General features: G+C 36.0%; 1 protein-coding gene across 1 annotated transcript; it reads right to left on the minus strand.

The window, feature by feature from the left end:
- Positions 1-329: 329 nt before the first annotated feature.
- Positions 330-12,452, minus strand: LOC104606299 (Cyclin-like family protein). The gene is made up of 7 exons (XM_010271419.3): positions 11,911-12,452; positions 10,386-10,410; positions 3,424-3,553; positions 3,203-3,333; positions 2,967-3,055; positions 792-868; positions 330-701 (listed from the first exon to the last, which is right to left on the minus strand). The coding sequence occupies exons 1-7, from the start codon at positions 12,261-12,263 to the stop codon at positions 568-570; spliced, it is 939 nt and encodes a 312-aa protein (XP_010269721.1). The 5' UTR covers positions 12,264-12,452; the 3' UTR covers positions 330-567.
- Between the last annotated feature and the right edge of the window lie 10,029 nt (positions 12,453-22,481).

A 22,481-nucleotide genomic window follows, 5' to 3' on the forward strand; every position in this document is an offset into this window, starting at 1 on the left:
TAGATAAATAAACTTACCTGATAAATTTTACCTAAGAAACACTTACCTGATTCAGTAAAATGGCCATAAACGAACGAGGCCTAAGTAACTTACTGTTCTAAACACCAAATGGTAAACTATGAAGGTCCACGGGATGATTCAAGTAGGCAGTTCACAAATGGTCAAAACCAACAAGAATCCAGAGTCAGGTGGGCCTTCAGGTATACCACCGGTTCAACCATCCGGATCAATGATGGCTTAAAGTTGAAATAAAATACAAAAGGAATAGGACAGGTTGCTGAATAAAGTTAATACTTAATAGTAGAAAAGAAGACAATTACTCTATTCAATTGGGGAAAAAGGCGAAGCTCTTCCATTTTGATTTTTGACTTAAGAAAAAACAAGGAAAATTTGAGAAGTTCTTTAATGATCAAAGGTTGGTATAATCCCAAATAGTGTCTAACAAAAGAAAGTCTAAACATTTTGCTTATAAAAAGCAATCCCAACACATTAACTAAACCAAAAAAGGTTCCCGTCATATTGAATCAATTGATATTTTCTATGGTTCTCACTGTAATTTATTGTTTTTCAGGGACTGCATAAATTCCTAAGGTCCTCCTCCTTGGCAAACCAGTTTGGGATTAACCTTGACGCATATGGATAAAGGTCCTTGTAAGAATTCCTGATTGTGCCTTCCGCAACTCCAGTAGCAAGGGAAATATCTGCACCCAAAATAAAATAATTGATTTAATGACCATGCAAAGTTATGCATTACTCGTGAATTTAAGACAACAGTAACACCAGTTTCATACCTCTAAGAAGCTTCTTGTCGTCTGATAGCTGAGTAATCATATAAATAACAGCAGCTGCTACTGAAATGGGGCTCCTCCTAAAACCGGAAATTTTTTTGGGTCGATTTAGTGTCCATTCAAACTTCTGTATTTAAAAATAGACTTTCTACATTTCTTCAATCTCTCCAATTCTATTAATTACCCAAAAAGAAAATCTCTCCTATTCTAATGCCACACGAAGAAAAATTAGTTTGGTCACAGTGCTGGTGGGCCTGGTGGCTTTACATAACAAAAATCGAATCCAACAAGGCAAAAGCCCGAATGTTAGTGGGATGTCAGTAAGTTTAAAGAATCCAGGAAGCTCTGAAGTTAGAGAGGGTTATTTATATGTATTACATGTTTTCTTGAGGTTTACAAATTGTGACACAACCACAACGACACCCGTGCAAACTGCAAAGAGATAAGTTGGTAACCTCTAGAATTGAAATTGCTCCATAAAGGTAACGAGTAAGGCCCATGGGACGTTTAAATGGGTGATCCAACTCCTATTATTGGTTGTTTTGGTAGGGTGGCTAACCAGCTATGATTTACATATAGTTTCCCGGGCACAGCAAACCTATCAAGTGGATAACCATGCCTACTTTACTAATCTATCTAAAGGAGTGTGTGGAGACAAGGCTCTGGGTCTCTCACCACAGGCCTCATGCTGAGTCTTCCCTTTTCTGATTTCACGCATGTGAAATATTAAAAATCCTTTTGTCTCCATAATTTTTTCTACTAAAATATATCATTACTCTTCTATAATAAAATTGTTCTTAATCCCCCCCCAAATCCCTTATTAAATGCCTTTTAGACTCTTTTGACCCTCCCTAATAAAGCATGGATATAAATTAGATGGGTTGGGGGCCAACCATAGACCAGCTTGAACATGAACCTTAGTTTGGAATGACAACATCAGCACAAAAACAAAAACATGTTCTTGAACTCTGTTTTTGTTCCCAAAGGGAAAAACAAGTTTGTTTTATTTCAAAAAACAATGCATCTTTTTGGAACCAACAAAATATTTTTTTTAAAACAAAAACAAATTTTCTAGTATAGAAATTATATGATTTATGGAATATGATGTTGAATAATCAAATGAAAACTGGGGTTCCCATAGTTACAGCAGTGGCATGGTGGGAGTGGTTGGAAGAACATTTTCTTTTTTTTTTCTTATTTTTTGATCAGCTAGGAAATTGGATCAAATTAAAATGATAATCTGGATACTACAATGACAGGGTGTATTCACCCATTAAGATTCATTCCATTCCCAGCACAAATACAAGATTTACAATGGTGTCCTAAACAGTATGAACATTTTCTTATTCAAGTGGTAGTCCAGTTATACACCTTACACCTCTCCTGGAGTTTGGTGTAAGGGGCTTTCCTCAATAGGATAAAGTACTTGCCCCTATCCTGGGGTTTTGGTCAAATACAAGTGGATATTCCCTCGAGGCAAGCCCCTTGAAATGTGTCTCGCCTAGGTGTGCCAGAGGCATGCATTTTAAATCACTGGCTCCCATATATACAGTAGTGACATGGTGAGATTATCAGAAATAGTTGTAAAAACATTTACTTATACTAGTAGTCCAGTTTATACACCTGAATAAACCAATCACTTATATTTAGTTCTGAAGTAGAGGGAGCATTAGCACCTCATTACAGATGCAAGATTTTTGGCCAACAGTACTGACATCATTTTCATGGGACCAAATATCCCCCGACACCTTAGGAGATGGCCTTGACAAGGATAAGGTATCATCAAAATACCACCCGGTCAGTTGTATAGATAACTTCTAATACATAATGGCTTAACCAGTTCAAGGATGTTCTTCTGGCAAGTTTCACTACTATTTGTCTAAAGTCCTTCCTCATCCAAGTGAGGAAATATTTTTTACCTCCTCACACATTAAACTCCTTGACCTTGTTATGGTTAAAAAATTAACTAGGGTTAACCATAGGTAATCCCTAAGCTTGTCTATGCTACTTGACAAGAATCCTCTTTCCATACCTTCAGCACCTTTCCCACAATATGTGGCCTATATAAATAATTGTAACCTCTGCCATCATTAGGGGTTATAAATTTAACAATGCTCCATTCACTAATAAATTTGGACCTCCGGGTACAATGTAACAGAAGAGGGAAACATGAATCACCTGATGTCTAGCTCTTCCGATTTCTGGACTGCTTCTTGGGCAGCTTTGACTGCTTGATTTGTCATGCCAAGATGAGAACAAAAACGTCTCTGCAGATTAAGTTTGATTATGTCAATTGGTGTTGGACAAACTTAACAATTCCAACAACACAATGCTTCAAAACGGTAAAGCAATGCTTAGAATGTCACTGATCAACAGAAAATAAAAACAAAAAAGAACTTAAATGACCAACTCACCAAAAAGTCCCCAGCATGTATAGTTCCCATCTCCATTGATTGACCCATCTCGACCTCAAGTTGTTTCACAATGTACTCTTTTGCCCGGCCAATTTCCTTCTTTGTAGCTCCATTGGCAACCGAGCAAATTTCTAGTTGAAATCCACAGGTTCAGGAAGTTGAAACACATTGAGAAAGATAAATCAGGAAGCATCCAGATGTAAAGGAAGCTTAGGCTGTACCCTTTACTGTGCGGGGCTTGTCTTCTTGTCGACAAGCAATGTACAGGCAGGCAGCCAAAATTGCATCCTGATTTCTTCCCCTAATAGACTTTTGATCTTCCACCTTCTTATATATCTCATTGGCCCGATCCTTCAAATCAATATAAAAAGAAAATATTATTCTGGATACAGACATCAAAAAAGAGAAAAAAAAATCAAACTAGAAAAAATAACCATAGGAAACTCTGACTTGAATGTCTGTACATATACACAAATACATGTGTATTTATTTAACAAATCTAATGTATGCTATACTCAAAACAAGAACAAAAAGCACATGAGTTTGGTAGTTGAGTTGCCCAGGGGCCAAACCTAATAAAGTGGAATCAAACACTTGAACATGTACTAGTGTGTATGTACATGTGAGCGTGAGTTAGATATGGACTATGCCAATTTACAGGTCAAAACAACACCAAGAGGTATCACATCAGGATTATTACCCAACATATTACATAAAGGCATCCCTTAAAACTTCAAGGGAAAAGAGCAAGATTCAATCCTGTCAATCAAAGAATACAAAGAAGAAAATGATGGCCAAAACTACTACTTTGTTCCTTGATGATCTATTATTCAAAAGTTATACATAATCTTTTTTTTTATAAATAGTTTACATAATCTTTTCCAATTACATGAATGACAAAGCCGAGACTTCCAAGGTTCATAACAAAAATCCCATCAGAAACATGCATGTTTTTCATTCATCTAAAACAAAACATGCATGTTTCTGATTCAGTTGGACTTAGAGTCTAGGACAACTATGACTATAAGGTATTTGCAAATTTGTGAATTATAAAATTGACCAAAAAATTAGTTATTGATAAAGAACGGATTGAATTATGTATTCCTTGCATTTGTTTATTTAAACTTTTTAATCTACTCCACACCCCGAATTATGCTTTCTTATGTTATGTAGATGTCACACACATAGTCAAATTGATGCTTGGCTCATTGGATGTTATGAAAAATCACAGTAATTATCTATTTAACAATAAATTGAAATCGGATTTGTCCATCATTGGAGAGTAAAGCCCATGGTGTATCTTGGCCATTCATATTGGCAGATTTTTCTGATCAACCTTTTTTTTTGGTCAAAACTCAAAAGAGAACCTGTTCATCAACGGATTTACTTCTGCAACTTTTGAGATTCTGGAGTTTGAGGTCCCATTTCTCTGATCTCATGAAAGAAAGATGTGATGAGCATGTAGTTCTGTCTGTTATTAGAATTCCTTGCTTCATTCTATTTTTCTCCTTGCATACTTGAACATACAACTTAGAACCATTGTATTTAAATCAACAAAGCTAAAACCTATGTATTTCAGTCTGGCAAGTGGCAAGGCAAGTCAAACACCTAGGCAACAAAAAAAAAAACCTAATGGTTCGACTATGATGCCAGAAAGACATGATACTGGAAAGGCTTGTAACCAATCAACCATCATCGTAAGAGTGGTAACCAATCAACTCAGTTTTAATCAGAATTCACAGGGGGTTTTGATTGATCAAAGCCTTTACGGTATCACGTCTTTCAGGCATCATAGATTTTCCAAAAATTAACAAAAAAAACATATACTTCATAATGTATACAGCACAAGCTATAAATGATTTAAGTGCCTAATGGTACTGATCAGAATGGAATGGAAAAACAGGATTCATGTAGCAGACACCACTTAGGCAAGGTTTAGATGATGATGAAGATGATAACGACGATACTTTACAATGTATGCATATAGATATTAACAAGTCAACAACAACAATAGTACATAAACATTATTCGGAAGAGGCTTAGATTGGTCATTTCTAGATTTCGGGTCCATTTGGACTACGATCAGAATTGGAATCAAAATCAGAGCCCAAGTCCCCAAGAATCAGAAATGGAATTGCCTATTCCCCCGCCTGTTTGGTTCAGACAGGAATAGGAATCAAATTGCGTAAAATATGCATGACTCCCAAGGAGAGTTGGCATCAGTATGGATAAATAGGGTTTGAGGGGTTTTAAACCACTTGATCGGCTGGAATGAGGTTCTCATTCCCAAGGGGGGAAGCTGGAACAGGCATTTCCTCAAATGGGGGAATGCCATTCCACCAAGAATGGGAATCGAACTCCAATTCTGCCCAACCAAACGGGTGGAATTGGAATTGCCCATTGTGATTCCGATTCTAGTCCCCTATTCCTGCAAACCAAATGAAACCCTTAGTTCTACTTAATTGTGGCTTGGGGGAGAAGTGCATAAGATGGGGTTTACAATCTTGCCATTATTCAATCTTGGTGAATGGGGTGGCTAAAGACTTAAAGGGCTAAGAGGGATTTGATGCAAGGTGACGCACTACCACCATTTGTGTTTACACCCATTGATAAGCTAAGCAAACTACCCGATAGGGCTCATAGAATTTAATTAATTATTAGATGGAGAGTTGGAAGGGAAAAATTAGTTGTATCCCATTTACAATTTGCGAATGATGTAATAATCTTTTGTCAATATCTTGGGGAGCGGGTGAGAAATCTTAAGATAATAACGAGATGTTTTGAGATGATTTATTAATTTAAAGGTGAATCTAGGTAAAAAGTTGTATAGTAGAAATCAATTTGGAGAATGACATGGTGAGAAGATATACAGAGATATTGGGTTGCTCAACATCTGATTGGCCAACCAAATACTTTAGACCTTCCTTTAGGTTGCTTTTGTTTGTGATGTAAATCGGCATCAATATAAAACTCCACCGCTGGTTCGTTTTTGTCGGCGCTTGTTTGCAGTGTAAGTCAAGATTGATGTAAAACTCCACTTACAGTAAAGTTTTACATCGACAATCAATGTAAATACTAACATCGATTTTATCAATGTATTATTACATCGATTATCACATTTTTCAAAGAACAACGGTTCACAGATTTTAAACCATCAATAGACTCTTACGTCAATAGAGTTTTACACCACTTCCAAACACAGCCTTAGGGGGTAATCCCAGGTCAGCCAATTTCTAGAATCCTATTGTTGAAAAGTTTTCAAAGAGACTAGTGGTCGAGAAAAAGAATTACATCACCTTGAGGAGTAAAATCATGTTAATAAAATCAAACTTTGACAAACTTACCAATCTATCATTTGTCAATTTTTAGAATGCATGCACTTGATTAACTAGAGATGGATGTGCAAGAGCAACAGGGAAAGGGGTTTAGGTTTTTGTAGGTTGAGTAGAAATGCTTCTTTCCTTATGATTGTGGAGATTCCCCTAAAACATGAAAAAGTTGTGTTACAAAACCATCGAAAGAATCCATGATGGGGGCACTGGCTGGGATGTGAATCTGAACCCCAAAGCTACTCCTTGAAAAGCTATGTTGTCAATACTTCCTTCCTTTTGCCTTCTGTAAGAACTTATGTGCTTTCTACAAACAAAACCATATTTTGGAAGGATTTATGGTGGAAAATCACCCTTTAAATGATAAATTCCATGTCATTTTTCAATTTCTAAATTTAAAGATGCTTTGGTGTTTTTTGCCTCAACTTCTACAAATAGTTTGGTTTGGAACCTTGGTTTAAGGAGGGGCCTAAGGGATTGAGATTCAGATTTCAGAAACCTCAATTGTGCTTTCTTTGCTGAATTCAATAGATGGGGTTTTCTTGGATGTCTCAAAAGAAGACAATAGGGTGCAGAGACTCACTTCTTCTGGCTTGTTCTCTTGTGCCTCTTTATTTGAAGCCCTTCTTAGAAACACTAACCCTGTATCTGTTTGCCCAATTAATGCCTTTTGGAATGGTCTTGTTCCTCCAAAGGTTAGAGCCTTATGTTGGGAGATCTTCTATGGTTAAACAAATACTTGTGAAAATCTTTAGTGGAGGAGACCCTCTTGGTGGATTTTTTTCTCACTTGTGCCTTTGTCCAAAACAAATAGTGAAAATACTGCAATTTGAAAATTCTTCTTTTCTCTTTTTGGGCTCAAATGTAGTCCTCTTATTGATCTTAGAAACCTCTTTAGCTCCTCCTGATGAGGAGAACACTCTGAAGGATTTGGAGAGATGATGGTGGCCCAGACATTTAAAAGGAATGTGGTCCTCAAATTAGAAAGGATTTTTTTTTGTGAGTGAATTAAAAAGGATTATTGATAAGCCTAAAGTTTTAAATGAAAGAGATCAGTTGCCTAATGCTGTGAAAAGGTTTAAGAATAGGAAGTACCATCAAAATGTGCAAGTTTCAAAGGTTTTTTCCAAATTGAAGTTGGGTCTCCTTGGGGCCAGGGAAGAGTTGTCTTTTCTATTTAACAGCTTGCCAATGATTAGACTAACGTTGCCATCAACTAGGGGGTGGCCACGAGCTGAGCCTTTCACGAGCTATTTGAGCTTGGATCAGTTCAATTTAAACCGAGCTTCAAGCCAAATTTGAGCCCAATATATAGGCTCATTTGCTAATCGAGTCGAGCTCCAGCCCAGTGAAGCTCGACTCATGAGGCTTGCAAGCCTAGTATTAAATAAATAATTTTTATTATATATACATAAATATATATTATAATAAATATACATGCATACATAAATATATATAATAAGTAATTTTTATAATTCTTAATTTTTTGTCTAAAAAATAAAAACTAATTTTATAATATAATTTTTATTTTTTTATTTAAAAAAAAAAAACTTAGCTTATAGTCAAGCTCGAACTTGCAAGCTATGAACCAAGCAAAGCTCGAGCTCGAGTCTCTAGCTCGAATCAAGCTCGAGCTTGATACTATTCCTACAAGTCGAACTCAAATAGCCAAGTATTCGGCTTGGCTCGACTCAAACCCACCCCTACCGTCAACCACCGTGTCCTAGTTCGAGAATTTTAACCCGATTCCCTTTCGAAGCCCATGCTAATCGCACTGTCTAACGGGCTTCCCCCGTCTCTTAGGATCAACTAAGCCATGTGCAAGTGCCGTTCACATGGAACATTTCCCCTCTTCTACCTACAAAGTTCTCATTTGAATATTTGCTACTACCACAAAGATCTACACTGACGACCGCTCCACCCAGGCTCACGCCCTGGGTTTTACACTGACCGTCGTGCCCTCCTACTCATCAGGGCCTGGCAATCGCCCCAACGGCCAGATATGGGTAGCGCACTTCAGCGCCATCCATTTTCGGGGCTAGTTGATTCAGCAGGTGAGTTGTTACACACTCCTTAGCGGATTTCAACTTCCATGACCACCGTGTTGTTGCCTTAATCAACCAACACCCTTTGTGGGTTCTAGATTAGCGCGCAGTTGGGCACAGTAACCCGACTTTTGATTCATCCTGAATCGCTAGTTCTGCTTACCAAAAATGGCCCACTCGGAGCTCTTGATTTTGTGGCACGACTCAATAGAGCAACCGCACCGTCCTACCTATTTAAAGTTTAAGAATAGGTCGAGGGCGTTGTGCCCCCGATGCCTCTAATCATTGGCTTTACCCGATAGAACTCGCACCTAGTCTCCAGCTACTAGACGATTCGATTAATCTTTCGCCCCTATACCCAAGTCAATCCTGGTAAGAAGATAAAGATAACAAAGAAGCAAAGAGCTCATTCCCTTGCAAATGGAGAAATGAAGCAATGTTTTGTTTGTAGGGTGTCTGGGTTGGAGTTTGGGATTGGAGTTGTGTAGGGTTTGTAAAGGTGTGTAGTGGTTCTTTCTTGGGTTAGGTGTACAAGGGGGTTTTAATGTTGTTAGAGTTTCTTTAGGACAGTCAAATCTATTTTGGGATAAGAATTGCAAGATGTGGGCTTATGGGTTGGTCTTAGTTGGAGTCTAAAGAATGATTAGTCTTGGTTTCATTTCTTTTATGTGGGTTGGTCATAATAAATTTTCTTTTTTATTTAAAAAATACATGTATACCTTTTTCACCTGCCCAGTTGATTGCCTAGCCAATAGGCCTCTGAAACATCTAGTTATCTAGTCAATGCCTAGATTACAGAAAAATATTTTAACCATGCTATACTTGGCACTAACACCTAAAGAAAAATATCTTGGATCTTGGAAACACAAGATCCAAACGGCCCCATAGGCTTTATCGTTGCTCAAAATATATGCTTGAACTTCCTAACACACTACTTCTGGTGCAGGTTTGGATCTTAACCTTCTGAATATCCAACATGACCAACACACTAACTGTTATATGGACCCCAAACCCAAGCTATGGGTTTTGTAGCCCTAGACCCAAAGCAGTCCCCATAATAATGTGGAACATGACTTATCAAAAAAATAAATAAATAAAGGGGAGCATGATAAAATGGTTCCCCTGCTTTTATCTACCGCATTTTCATCATAAAATGTGCTTGAACACAAAAGCATAATAGGTATAAGCTTCTTGTATAAAGCACAATGGAGGCATAAACCTCCTAAGTCTCTAGGCTGGAAGCTTATGCCTTTATGCTGGAGGTGTACACCTCAAGGCTGCTCTCGAAGCATTTCCTTAGCACCTCACCTTGAGGTATAAGCCTCCAGAGCTTTTAAAAACACTACTTGGATCCGATTTGGATCCTATCAGATTTTCAGACTTGATATGTGTCCATTTTCACCATATTAAAAAATAAAGTAAAAAACTGAAAATATAAGTAAATTAATCTCTCTTTGACTTTATGTGTATTTATAAAATAATAGATTTTATTAACTATTTAACTGTAAACTTTTACAACGTTTAATATACATATTATATAAAATTTAATTGGGCCCTGATCATAATTGGATCAAATAGCATTAGATATGCATCAAATCCTATTGTTAAATGAAACCTAATCTGTCTATATAAGCTAAACATCCAAATCCAAAACAATCAAGATTAGACCTTTTTTATGGATACCATGCTGGATGACATTAGTATTTTCCAGGATTGTTTGTTCAGAAAGACAAAGATAGATTTATTGGTGCCACACTAATATACAGATATCCAAAACAATAATGCAATAAAGATAACTCAATAGCATACCTTTATAGTTGCAACAAGACCCAACCTGAAAAAGAAATTATTCATGGCATCAGTTATATTTCTAAATGCTTCATTTAGAATACAAAATTAACCTCATTCATTTACAACCTAAAACAAAGAATTGAACTCAATGTTAGCAGGTGAAAATGTGAAGAATTTGAATGACATGAAAAATAAGACATTTCAAGTCTAAGGGCTTTGCAAATTTCAAATTTCAATTCCATATGAACAAAATCAGAATTAGGGAATAGGAACTTCACTGAAATATCACAAAATCAAAGGAGGGGCCTTTTCCCCAAAAATCAGTGTTTCCATTGCTATGCTTTAACTAGAATTCATAATTCTTCTCTAAGTTTTTAACTATTATCAATTACTGATGAATTGTTAATCTCTATCATTGCTCTCTCTGCCATCCTCATCTTATCACCCACCAGAGTGCACTTATGTAGCCCAAACAGGTGGTGAACCAAATCATCAAAAAATGATAACACCGTCAAGTCACCAAAAAATAATAAGTCAGTTATTGATGACTGAATAAAAATCAACAAAAGAGTAAAAAACTGAAATTTCAAAATGTCTCTACCCGAGGTAGTTATATGCATACAAGGCATGAGATTTTGTATAGAATAAGGGTGAGCAAGTGAAGAAGAAAAAGGCAATAAGGCATCACTATCTGATTCTGATATGTATACGTGATGTTAACCTTTGAAGGGGGAAGACAAATGGAGTAATAAAGAAAGCAAAAAAGGGGAAGTAGATGATGGAATAGGGTTGTGTTTTAAATGAAATTTTGACGAAGAAAAGCCCGTGTCTCTAGGCTGATACATATCAATGTCAACCTACAATTTCTGGCAACGTGGAGCACTCCGGGGGTGATAGCATGGGGTTGAAGGGGGATTGATATCAAGGATTATAATTCCTCACTGACACCTCTACTATTTCTTATTGATATTATGTCTATCTTCATTTATTTATCCAAAACATTGTTATCTCTAAAGATATTTTTTCAATATACCCTCCAAACTGAACCGAGCCCCAAAGTTGGCGCTTAGAGTAATAGATCACCACACCCTAAAACGCATGGAAAACTCTTTTTGCCAGTAGAAACTTCATTGAAGTACAGAAATGTTTTGTAAAGCAGTTATAATCAAACCATAAATACCATATACATAAAAACAAACAACAGACAAGGAATAGAAAACGAGGTTACTATGATCTGACGGAGAGGTTCCGAGATGCTGATTTGATTAGTAATTTTACGTTCAAGTTGCTTTCAACATTTCAATCCCAACCAAAACCCATAAACAATTTCGAAAAATTCGAGTTCAAAGTTCAAACATAATGAAATAACCCAACCTCCGAAATCAATAACTAACGACTCAAACTCTAGTCACATTCAATTGGAAAAGTGGGGAAAACGACGAGCAAAAAGATATGGGCAAAACCAAAACCGCAAGGAGAATAACAGATAAGCACGACATTCTCATTCAATTGAACTAGGGATTGATCGGAATTAAACAAGTACCTATCAGACATGGTCGCGATGGTCTTAAAAGCGAGTATAAGGGATCGATCGGGATTTGATCCGCGGTTCTGCCATCGTCCGAGAGAGGACGAGAGGAAGTCACCGGAGGCGCCGTTAGGTTTAGAGATTACGGTGGAGAGGCCGCCGTCGGTGAGGAGAGGGTTAGAAGGGCCGCCGACACGGACGGGATCGTTGTCGCCGGACTCGTTTGCGAAGGTTCTCCACTCGGATGTTTCATCAATGGAGTGAGCTTCAAGGACGAGGCCGCACTCGGAGCAGACGGTGTCGCCAGCCGAATGGTCGAAAACCACCTCGGTGTGCCGCTTGCAGTCAGAGCAGTAAGCGTCCGCCATTAATCACACCGACTCTTAATACGTGTATGTGGATATCGATCACTGAATTAGTTTTTTTGTTCTGGTTTTGGTTCGGTTCAAATGGTGAGAGAATATCTCAGAAGGATGAGTCGGTCTCGAGGGAAAAGGGCGAGAGGAGGAACGTTTCTCGAAGCTTGCTTCTTCTCTCCCCTCTACGCACAAAAAATGGAGGAAAAGGAAGGAGGCAGGTAACTTATAGGAGATTGTAAGGCGGTTTTTACTTTTTAGCCTTTTATGCGACGAACGCGACTTACGTGAATAGACCACTGGACCAGTCTAATCCTCTTCGTTTACTGACTATATTATCCAATCACAAAAAGCCACGTCATCGTACATATTGGACTCTTCGGAAGAAAAGTAACGTGGTGTTTTCTGACTGGTTGAGTATTGCGAATAGAAATATTGGCGATTTCTAACTCATGTAATGGGTGTGTTTGGTTTGAGGTGGGACCGTGGGAGTGAGCGTAGAATTATCAATTGGAGTGGTCCAATGTGAATACACTTACAAATAGACTATATCTAATTCAAATCCAATCCAATTCATTAAATAAATATCAAAAATTATATAAAAAATTTATAAAAATATATTAAAATAAAGAATGCTTAAAAGTACTTTCGTAAAAGTGCTTTCATAAAAGTATTTTTCGTACAAGTGCTTTTGTAAAAGTATTTTATAAAAGTACTTTCGTAGAAGTGTTTTTATAAAAGTGATTGTAAAAATACTTTTGCAAAAGTATTTTCGTAAAAGTGCTTTTATAAAAGTACTTTCGTAAAAGTGCTTTCGTAAAAATGTTTTTATAAAATTACATTCATAAGTGCTTTCATAAAATTGCTTTTATAAAGTACTTCTATAAAAGTGCTTTTGTAAAGTACTCTTATAAAAGTTTTTTTGTAAAAGTGATTTCATTAAAGTGCTTTCATGTCAAAGTACTTTTATAAAATTGCTTTCATAAAAGTACTTTTATTAAAGTGCTTTTATAAAATTGCTTCTGTAAAAATGCTTTCATAAAAGTACTTTTGTAAAAATATTTTTGTAAAAGTGTTTTCATAAAAGTGCTTTTATAAAAGTGCTTTTGTAAAAGTGTTTTCGTATTTTGGCCTCATGATCGAATTATTGGAAATTTGGTTTAGGTCCAATTCATACCAATAAGAATATGGACCTATTTATTTTGGATTGGTCCAATCCAATAATTATAATGGACTGTCCAAATCCGATATGATAAGGTTTGGATCAGATTGGATCCAATCCAAAACCGGTCAATTGACACCCTGAGAGTGAGGGCTCAACAAATGGATAAGTGCTTTTGTAAAAGTGTTTCCGTAAAAGTGATTTCGTAAAAGTACTTTCATAAGTGATTTTATGTCGACTTCAAATTTGATCGGTTTTAAATTGGACAAGGGTTTGGCCTCATGATCGAATTATTGGAATTTTGGTTTAGGTCCAATTCATACCAATAAGAATATGGACCTATTTATTTTGGATTGGTCCAATCCAATAATTATAATGGACTATCCAAATCTGATTTGATAAGGTTTGGATCGGATTGGATCCAATCCAAAACCGGTCGGTTGACACCTCGAGAGTAAGGGCTCAACAAATGGATAAGTGCTTTTGTGAAAGCTTTTCCGTAAAAGTACTTTCGTAAAAGTACTTTCATAAGTGATTTTATGCCACCTCAAATTTGATTGGTTTCAAATTGGACAAGGGTTTGGCCTCATGATCGAATTATTGGAAATTTGGTTTAGGTCCAATTCATACCAATAAGAATATGGACCTATTTATTTTGGATTGGTCCAATCCAATAATTGTAATGGACCGTCCAAATCCAATTTGATAAGGTTTGGATCGGATAGGATCCGACCCAAAACCGGTCGATTGACACCCTGAGAGTGAGGGCTCAACAAATGGATCAATTCTACCCCAAACCAATTGGAACCAACCATTAACCCGCCTTGATAAGGCCATTTTAGGGGTTCTCACAATTTGCTTAGTTGAAGCGGTAGTACCGGTTTTTTGAAAACCAATAACGAAAACCGAATTGAAGTCAATCGATTAATTAGTATTAATTTGAATAGTTGGTTTTTCAGTTTTTTTATTTGTATAAAATATATTATAAATAAATATATAAATATATAACAAAAAATTAGAAATACATATAAAATATTATATTATAAATAATAAATAATATGTTACATATTATAAATGTATATATTTGTATATATAATTCATATTAATTATTATTCATTTATAATATATAGATAATATAAAATATATGAAAAATATATAATATAAATAAATATTATATATATACCAACAGTTAGATTAACTGCCAGTTTTTTATATTGATTAATTGAAACTGAAACCGAACTGACCGATTCGATTAACTGAAATTTTTGGTTCTATCTCATTGATTTGGTTTTTCAGTTTTTCTTACTCACCCCTAGCTAGTTTTAATCGATTTTTGTGTAGGGTCTGATTTCAAATGCTTGCAACTAATGGTAAGATAATTGGACGAGCGTCGACTTGGAAAAGGAAATCGCATTACCATGGTTGTATAGAAATTCAATTAGTGAAAACGAGTATGGCTGCAAATGCATTGGATTTGATAAGTAATGAAAGCAATCCAAATCCATTTCATGTTTTCAAGATTATGATTTGATTTTAAATTCGAATTACTTATTAGATATTTGATTTGAATCCAATTCGATTTGAATTATAATAAAAAAATGATGATATTTAATATAATATATTATAATATATAATATATAATTAGATAAATAATATAATATATAATATAATACTTCATAACTAACGGATTGTATTGGGGTATATTCGAATTTGATCTGTTAACTAATTAAATATGATTAACAGAGGTATCCAAATCCCCTTTTAACAGTTTGAATTCAAAGTCAAATCGGATCTGATTTGATTTATTTACAGCCATAACAACGAACATGCCACTGTTCAAAATAAACTCAACACATCACATCAGTTGCATTTTTATTTAAACAATGGCATTTTGCATTTGATTAGAGGGCCATTGATTTGTTCTACCACAACCATTGCAGGTATTGTTTTCTCCCAAAAAAAGGGAGAGGTTCATGGGTCAAAGATTAAACCCGATCGAATTAAAATATATACATGTATATCTATATATATATATATATATATATATATAATATACATATATTGAAAATGTATAATTGTATTCTGTTGTAATATATTTTTATTTAGTTTCAATTTATTTATATTAAAAAATAAGATTTAAGGCTAAAAAAGGCCTTCTTTTTTTTTTTTTGCAAAAATAAAATCCTCTAGATCCACCATTGAAACTATCTGATCCTAATCTAATGTCCTTGACCAATCTCCAACCATACTCTTACCATCAAATCAAATCCGACCATGAGACTTAAAAACTTAAAATACTTGTTCAAATCAAGATCTCACCCTCCATCCACTAAGGATTCTGTTTCAATAATTTCAATTATCCAATGCGCTAAAAGCAGTAAATTGCTCAACCACATCTCACCAATCACATTAAACCCTACATTTAAGCCAAAAAGCACATGCTTAGCCAACTTACCAAATTTCATGACAAAACTATTTCGTTTGATCCATAAACAATATGAGATTCTATTACGATACCATACATTGACCGACCCAATGTGACAATCATCAAATTTCCCATTCTACCCATCTGGTAAGAAGACTATTATATTCCTTTAAACGCCAAACACCTTCCAACACCTATCCATAAAATTTCATTATTGATCTCCACCATTTAACATTCCATCAAACTTACATTCCATTCTAAGCTTTCTCACTGGCCTAAACCTTCAAGCCCCAAATCTACCCTCCAGGATTGGACCTATCAAACACCACCAATAAAGTACTCCACACATCATCAAACCAAAATCTCACTATGGGTTTTCTCACTAGCTGGAGCATCCACTCTTTAAATCCCTTTGATCAAGGCACAGTTCAGCCAATCAGACTCTTCAATTGCCCACCACATTCAATTTCACTCAACAAAGCACCTTTAGTTACCATCTAATCAGAAAAGATTATGTTTTGTATAATCCCATTGGCCCATTCCTTTGAGACCACATTGAACCCTCAAACCCCATTTCCACCATCATAAAAATTCACCTCAAAATCTTTAACCCTTTGGAATCTCATTTGATCATTGCCTTGTAAAATTACCAAATAATTTCAAAATAATCCCCAAAATAACCACAAACCCTACTATTGAAACTCCTCAAAGTTTTATATTTTAGGGGATTTTTTCAAAAAAAAAAAAAACTTCTCGCATTCTCTCTCTCTCTCTCTCTCTTCCCCTTCCTTTTCTTCTTTTCTCCTTCCTTTTCCTTCATCCACCCCCTATTTTTCTGTATCCATCAAAATCAATGACTAAACTTGCCATTCCCTCCATTAATCCCTCACTCTTATCTTCTTTGTTACTTTTTTATACCCTTCTTCTTCTTCTTCTTCCTTTTTTCTTCTTATCCCTCCTTCCTTGCTCTTTTTCCCCATTCACCAGGCAATTCTTTGTTTCAGCTTCCCTCTTGTAGCCAAACAAGAACCTAAGATTGCAGTGGTCTTTGGTATCTATCACCTGTATTAGCCACAAGATTGCTCTTAGTCTTCATTGTGCTCACTAAGAGCAACTTAACATCCCACTAGCTTTAGCATATTTTCGACTCGACCTTATCGAACTGAATAGCTCATTCGAGTCATTCATTAATGTTAAGTGTTTGTTCACAACTCCATATCAAGTTTCACCTCTCAGCTTATATAAACAGTTTGGACCTTCTTACTCTTGGCTTGAATTGCAATTATGAAGCATCAAGATGGAGGTTCTAGAACTATCAATCCTCTATGTGGTGTCTTACATAATCAAAACACCCTGGTAGTATGTACAAGTTGATGTTGTATTCTAGTATGTATTCTTATATAGTTCTATAGTATGTACATCATGGAGCTACCTACTAATAGTTGCAACTGGGTGCCCTATCTCATGTGTTGCATAGGATTATAGTAACGGAGAGGGGTAGGGTCGGGTTTTACATATCTTGCCCCAACCCCGAACACATGTACCCCATCTCGTACCACTTTATACCCAACAAGGATGGAAATGCCATCCCCATTCCTGCCCCCACGGCAAATGGGGATCCCTAAATTTTCCTTGACCCTCCTCGACCATTGCTAACTATAGTAAGTATGTAAAGATGTAAAATATTGAAACTTTTTTTGATATATGAAAATGATTGAAACTATATATGTGTGAATAATTAAAAAATATATGAACTAATATGTTAGTGATAAATGGGTAAAGACGTAAAGGATTGAAACTTTTGATCGGTTATAGTCATAGTGAATCTATTGCCAATATAGATCTTTGTGGCTCAACACCTGACTCTACTTTCAAGGATATAGACCTTACTACATGCACAAATTCCCTATTATGCAACTCAACTAAGTCAGGAGATTGGCTTATAAGGAGGAGATTCAAAGAAATGTGAATTCATAAATAACTATACTCAATGTTTAAAGTATTAGAAACTCAGTGTGTATTGGAAAGATAATTTTAAGAAACTATTGATACATGCCTTAAATATATATGTATATTAATTAGAGAAAAATCAAGATAAACATGCAAACACTATAGACACTTCAATAAATCTTAAAAATATATCAATAACACTAAATACAAGGCCTCAATAAGGTATGTATACATAAAAATCATGTACATAAACCTTGCATGAGATCTTTGCGCTATGCGCTTAATTATTGAGACACACATCCATGGAATGGAATGTTTATCTTGCCTTGAATAATGTTGATGACGAGAAGAGAGTCACCTTCGATGATGACATTTTTTGAGTGAACATGTGTTCCAGGCTTTTGAGCCTCAAGGCCGCCCGCATCTCAACAACTGTGATTGTCGTCATGTCAATCCTTCCCAATTTCGCCTTTATAGTTTTTCCTCCCACATCTCTCATGATGCATCCATAGCCACATATGCCATTTGATTTGGTCGATGCATCAAAATTAATTTTAATGGTGTTTAGAGGTGGGGGTATCTAGGGGTGTCAATTGGACTGGATTTGGTCCAATGTGAGTCCATTACAAATGGATCAGGTCCAAATTAATCCAATGAATATTTTAGACCATTTTGGATCGGCCCAATTCAATGTCTGGACCATCCAATCTGTTCAATTTTGTTTTAATCTATATTGGTTTCAGTTCAAACCCGGTCTATTGACACCTATATTCTTATCTTATTTCAATGGACTAGATATTGGCTTAATCCAACATAATCCAATATAAATTTATTACAGATGGATCAGGTCCAATCCAATTTAATAAATATTTTGGACTAGATTGATCCAATCCAATATGTCTTGTTGGTCCGTCCAAATTGATTTTGTACTGGAAGGGTCCAATCTAAAACTGGTCCATTGACACTCTTAGGGGTATCCGCCTTATCCACTATAACTGATTTGAAGACTTCAAGTGTTGGATGCCTAAGGCTTTGTTGGCTTCTATAGCTTGAGCTTTTGCTAGTATTTCTTGAGGGGTAAAGGATTGGTTTTGGAAAATTTGTCCATTTTGGTTTTTCCAAAGAAGTCAGAAGATGAATGTTACTTTCTCCCAAAATAGATGGATTATTTTGTCTAGTTTCAATTGATCCACATTTTCCCACCACTTAATTAAATTCCAGATTGGGTCCGTCTACGATTCCATAAAAGAAGCATTCCGTTTGGATGTTTAAGCCCCTATTCTGGAGGTTTCACCACGTCATTGAAGGTTCTTTTTGTAAACCATTCATTTGATTGGTGCTCCTAAGTATTTTCCTTCTTTGTTTGATCTTGGAATTTCCACTAGCCTTGATAAAAATTTTTGGAGTCTAGGGGGAACATTTTTGGAGAACATTATGGAGGATTTTTGAAAGTTTGGATTTTGCGCCGATGCTTTTGTGAATTTATCCAATATATAATTTATATTAGGACACACTTCTCTTTTGGCTTTTGCAAAAATTACATAATCATCTGCAAATTGTAGTATGGGAATTCTTGGTCCACTTCTGGAGGTTTTAGCTCCTAGGGTTTCCTTTTGTCTAGTCTATAGGGATTGTATTTACCTTGTAAAAGCTTCAAAACAAAGGACAAATAGAAAAGAGGATAGAGGGTCCCTTTATCTCAGTCCTCTAATAGGATAAAAAGTCTTTGTTAGGGCTTCATTTATTAGAATCTGAAAATTTGAGGTAGTCACACTCCATGGCCCATTCTATCCATTTTTTATCGAGCCCCATTTTTTGCATAACTAATTGTAGATAGTTCCGTTCTAATTTCTCATAAACTTTCTCCATATATATTGAAAGCCATTGTTCCCATCCTACTTTTTTTTCCTCATCGAGTGTAAAATTTCATGGGTCATTAAAATGTTATCCAAAATTTGTCTCCCCCCAGAACAAAGACTAATTAGAGAGAAGATATTAGTTTTTCTAGGAGTGGCTTCAATATGTTTACTGAGATTTTGGTTGTGATTTTGTATATAACATTATAGAGGCTTATTGGCCTATAGTGCTCTGGCCTTTCAGGACTTTTAATCTTTGGAGTAAGAGCCAGATAAATTTTGTTTAAGTCCTTGGTTTATTTACTCGAATGGAAAAAGGCTTTAATAATAGCCACTATTGAATCTTTAATTATATGCTAATATTTTTTAAAGAATCCCACACTTAAATCATATGGTCCCTGGGCTTTAAGCTCCCCTATGGCATCCAAGGCTTCTAAGATTTCACTTTTTTCAATTTCTCTGATAAGGCGAGCATTGTCTTCTTTGTTAATTTCCTGTGTGATCATTTGAAGGAAATCTTCAGTTCCTTCTATCCCTTTGCTTTCCATTCTTTTTGAAAAGTTATTCACAAGAATATCTTTTACTTGATCAACTAATGTGGTCCTGTTGTTGTCTTGATCTCTAATCCCATTGATTTAGTTCTTGTATATTCTTATCATTGTAGTCATGTGAAAGAACTTACTTATATTTTTTCTCCACACTTTAGCCACATGTCTCTTGATTTTTTTTGGTGGAAGGGTTAGAATCCAAATTATGGATGGTCAAACTAGGTTTAATGGTTGGCCAAATTTCAAAAATTTTCTAACCCCACCTAGAAACCGATTTCCCAAATTTTTTGAAATCTGAAATTTTTGGATTAATCTTGCATTGAACCAAACCAGATTTGAATCGAAATTAAAACTAATTATACTTGATATGGAATCCACAAATTACAACTCCCAAAGTGGTAGTTCATGTCCAAAAGCAGTCCCAAAAACCGGCCTACAACCGAAGATGACACAGTGAATGAAAAGTCAATTCAACAATACTGTTTTCTACAAAACTACAATCCAATTGCCTTGGATCAACTGGGATTTGTGAGCATGATTTTCCCAACATTTTTCTTGCAAAAACATAATGGGAAAACTAATAAAAATTAGTTCTTTCAATGGCTAGGTAGTGATAGGTGTTAGACAGTGTATGCCCTTAGCTCTAATCAGATTGATGTACATTTAACATTTATTGTAAATGAATAAAAGTACATAATTGATTCATGTTATATCTAGTATATTTCTATGTAATTACCCTTAAACTGGACACTTATGAGACTCGTGTTAGTTTAGAATGTTCTTAGCTGTTGGATAGACCTGTGGAGGTTTATCCTACCAAGGTTAACACTAATGTGCTGCCAAGTCGATTGGGGTAGCTTGTCTCAGCTGCCAGGGTTAGATCGAAAGCACATGTAGTGTGTGTTTGCTTGAAACATTGAACCCGGGCCAATTTCCAGTTGTGCCCTGGACCTTAGATACTGATGGGCAAAACTGGAAAGTTACACCTAACCCTAGACTCGACTATGGTACTACACTAGGTGTCGGATTGGACTGACTTTGATATGCCAATCAATGAGATCCTTCGGGGGTCAAAACCTAGGTATGTTGGGGCAGTCTGAGAATTCACTTGAGTGGGTGATCATAGTGACAGAATCAGTCCCTTTGTCGGACAAAGTGAATGATCAGGGACTACACTTTCTCTGATGGAAACCAGAACTACTGGCAGTCAATTTCAACCATGTTTGAGATTTGTTTTGCAAAATATATTATAATGAATATATATATATATATATATATATATATATATATATATATATATTATGTTTTATGAAAAGGTTTGCAAAATGTTTTAATTCTCGAGATCCATTCGAGTAGAGAGTGTGACATTGTACCTTGCAGCCAAGGGAGAGGTCCTCTCTTGTCGGGCAGTGTTTGATCATTATGGGTTGAGAGGTTAAGTGTAAGACCATTTAGGGCTTTTATATTTGATGGACTAATCTCACTTAAGACCATAGTCCTTGGGCCTTCATAAGGTGGTTGGACTCAATGACCATTTGTTGGGCCCATTAAGAGCCCATACTAATGGACTTAGGGGTTCACTATGTTCAAGAATGAATTTAGCAAGGCCTTGTAATAGAGGCTAAGCTGAACCCATATGGCTTTTGTGAGATCAATGTTAGGGTCTCACGCTATACAAAGAGAGCTACGTTAGCCAAAAATTAAAAGGGGAAGTGAGCCTGCTAACTTAATGGGCCTAAGGCCCATAATTAACTGGACTAATTAAGAAGTCACATGACAACTTAAGCAATCATGTGACTTGGGTGAGTTTGGGTATGGATATGGGCTTAGATCAACAATGGGATAAGAGGATAACTTTTATTCACTTAAGGAGTTCATATTGAAATAAAGGTTTGGATTAGGAAGCTCCTAATTGGATTAGGAGAATCTGATCTTTAAGGCTTATAAATAGAGGGGGCGAACTACTTCAGTCTTCACCTTTCTGCTTTCAATTCTGTCCCTCAGTTCTTGCCGCCCAAACCCTAATTCGATTTCTAGTTTTTGGGCTGATAAAGATCAGTTCCTACCTCTGATTTTGCAAGAAAATCATATCAGATTTCATGCTCACCCTCTCTTACTTGATCCTTGCTGAAGGATTGCAGTTCTTGCTGAAGGATTACATTGCTGAACCTGCTTCATCTCAAGTTGTGCCATCATCAGTGGAAGCGGGTTTTGGTACCCTCTTTGGGCATGAACACCTACTTTGGGAGCTACACATGTGGATTCCATATCATGTATTGCTCTCACTTT

Source organism: Nelumbo nucifera, chromosome 2 (assembly GCF_055504915.1).
Source record: "Nelumbo nucifera cultivar China Antique chromosome 2, China Antique-T2T, whole genome shotgun sequence".
NCBI lineage: Eukaryota > Viridiplantae > Streptophyta > Magnoliopsida > Proteales > Nelumbonaceae > Nelumbo > Nelumbo nucifera.

What these genes read in the sequence shown, in the direction of transcription:
- LOC104606299 (XM_010271419.3), bottom strand. Translation starts at nt 12,263, where the DNA reads ATGGCGGACGCTTACTGCTCTGACTGCAAGCGGCACACCGAGGTGGTT. An exon ending in TCGGAAGAGCTAGACATCAG is followed by an intron (nt 869 to 2,966) that starts GTGATTCATGTT and finishes TTCCGGTTTTAG; the next exon opens with GAGGAGCCCCATTTCAGTAG. An exon ending in CGACAAGAAGCTTCTTAGAG is followed by an intron (nt 702 to 791) that starts GTATGAAACTGG and finishes TTTTGGGTGCAG; the next exon opens with ATATTTCCCTTGCTACTGGA.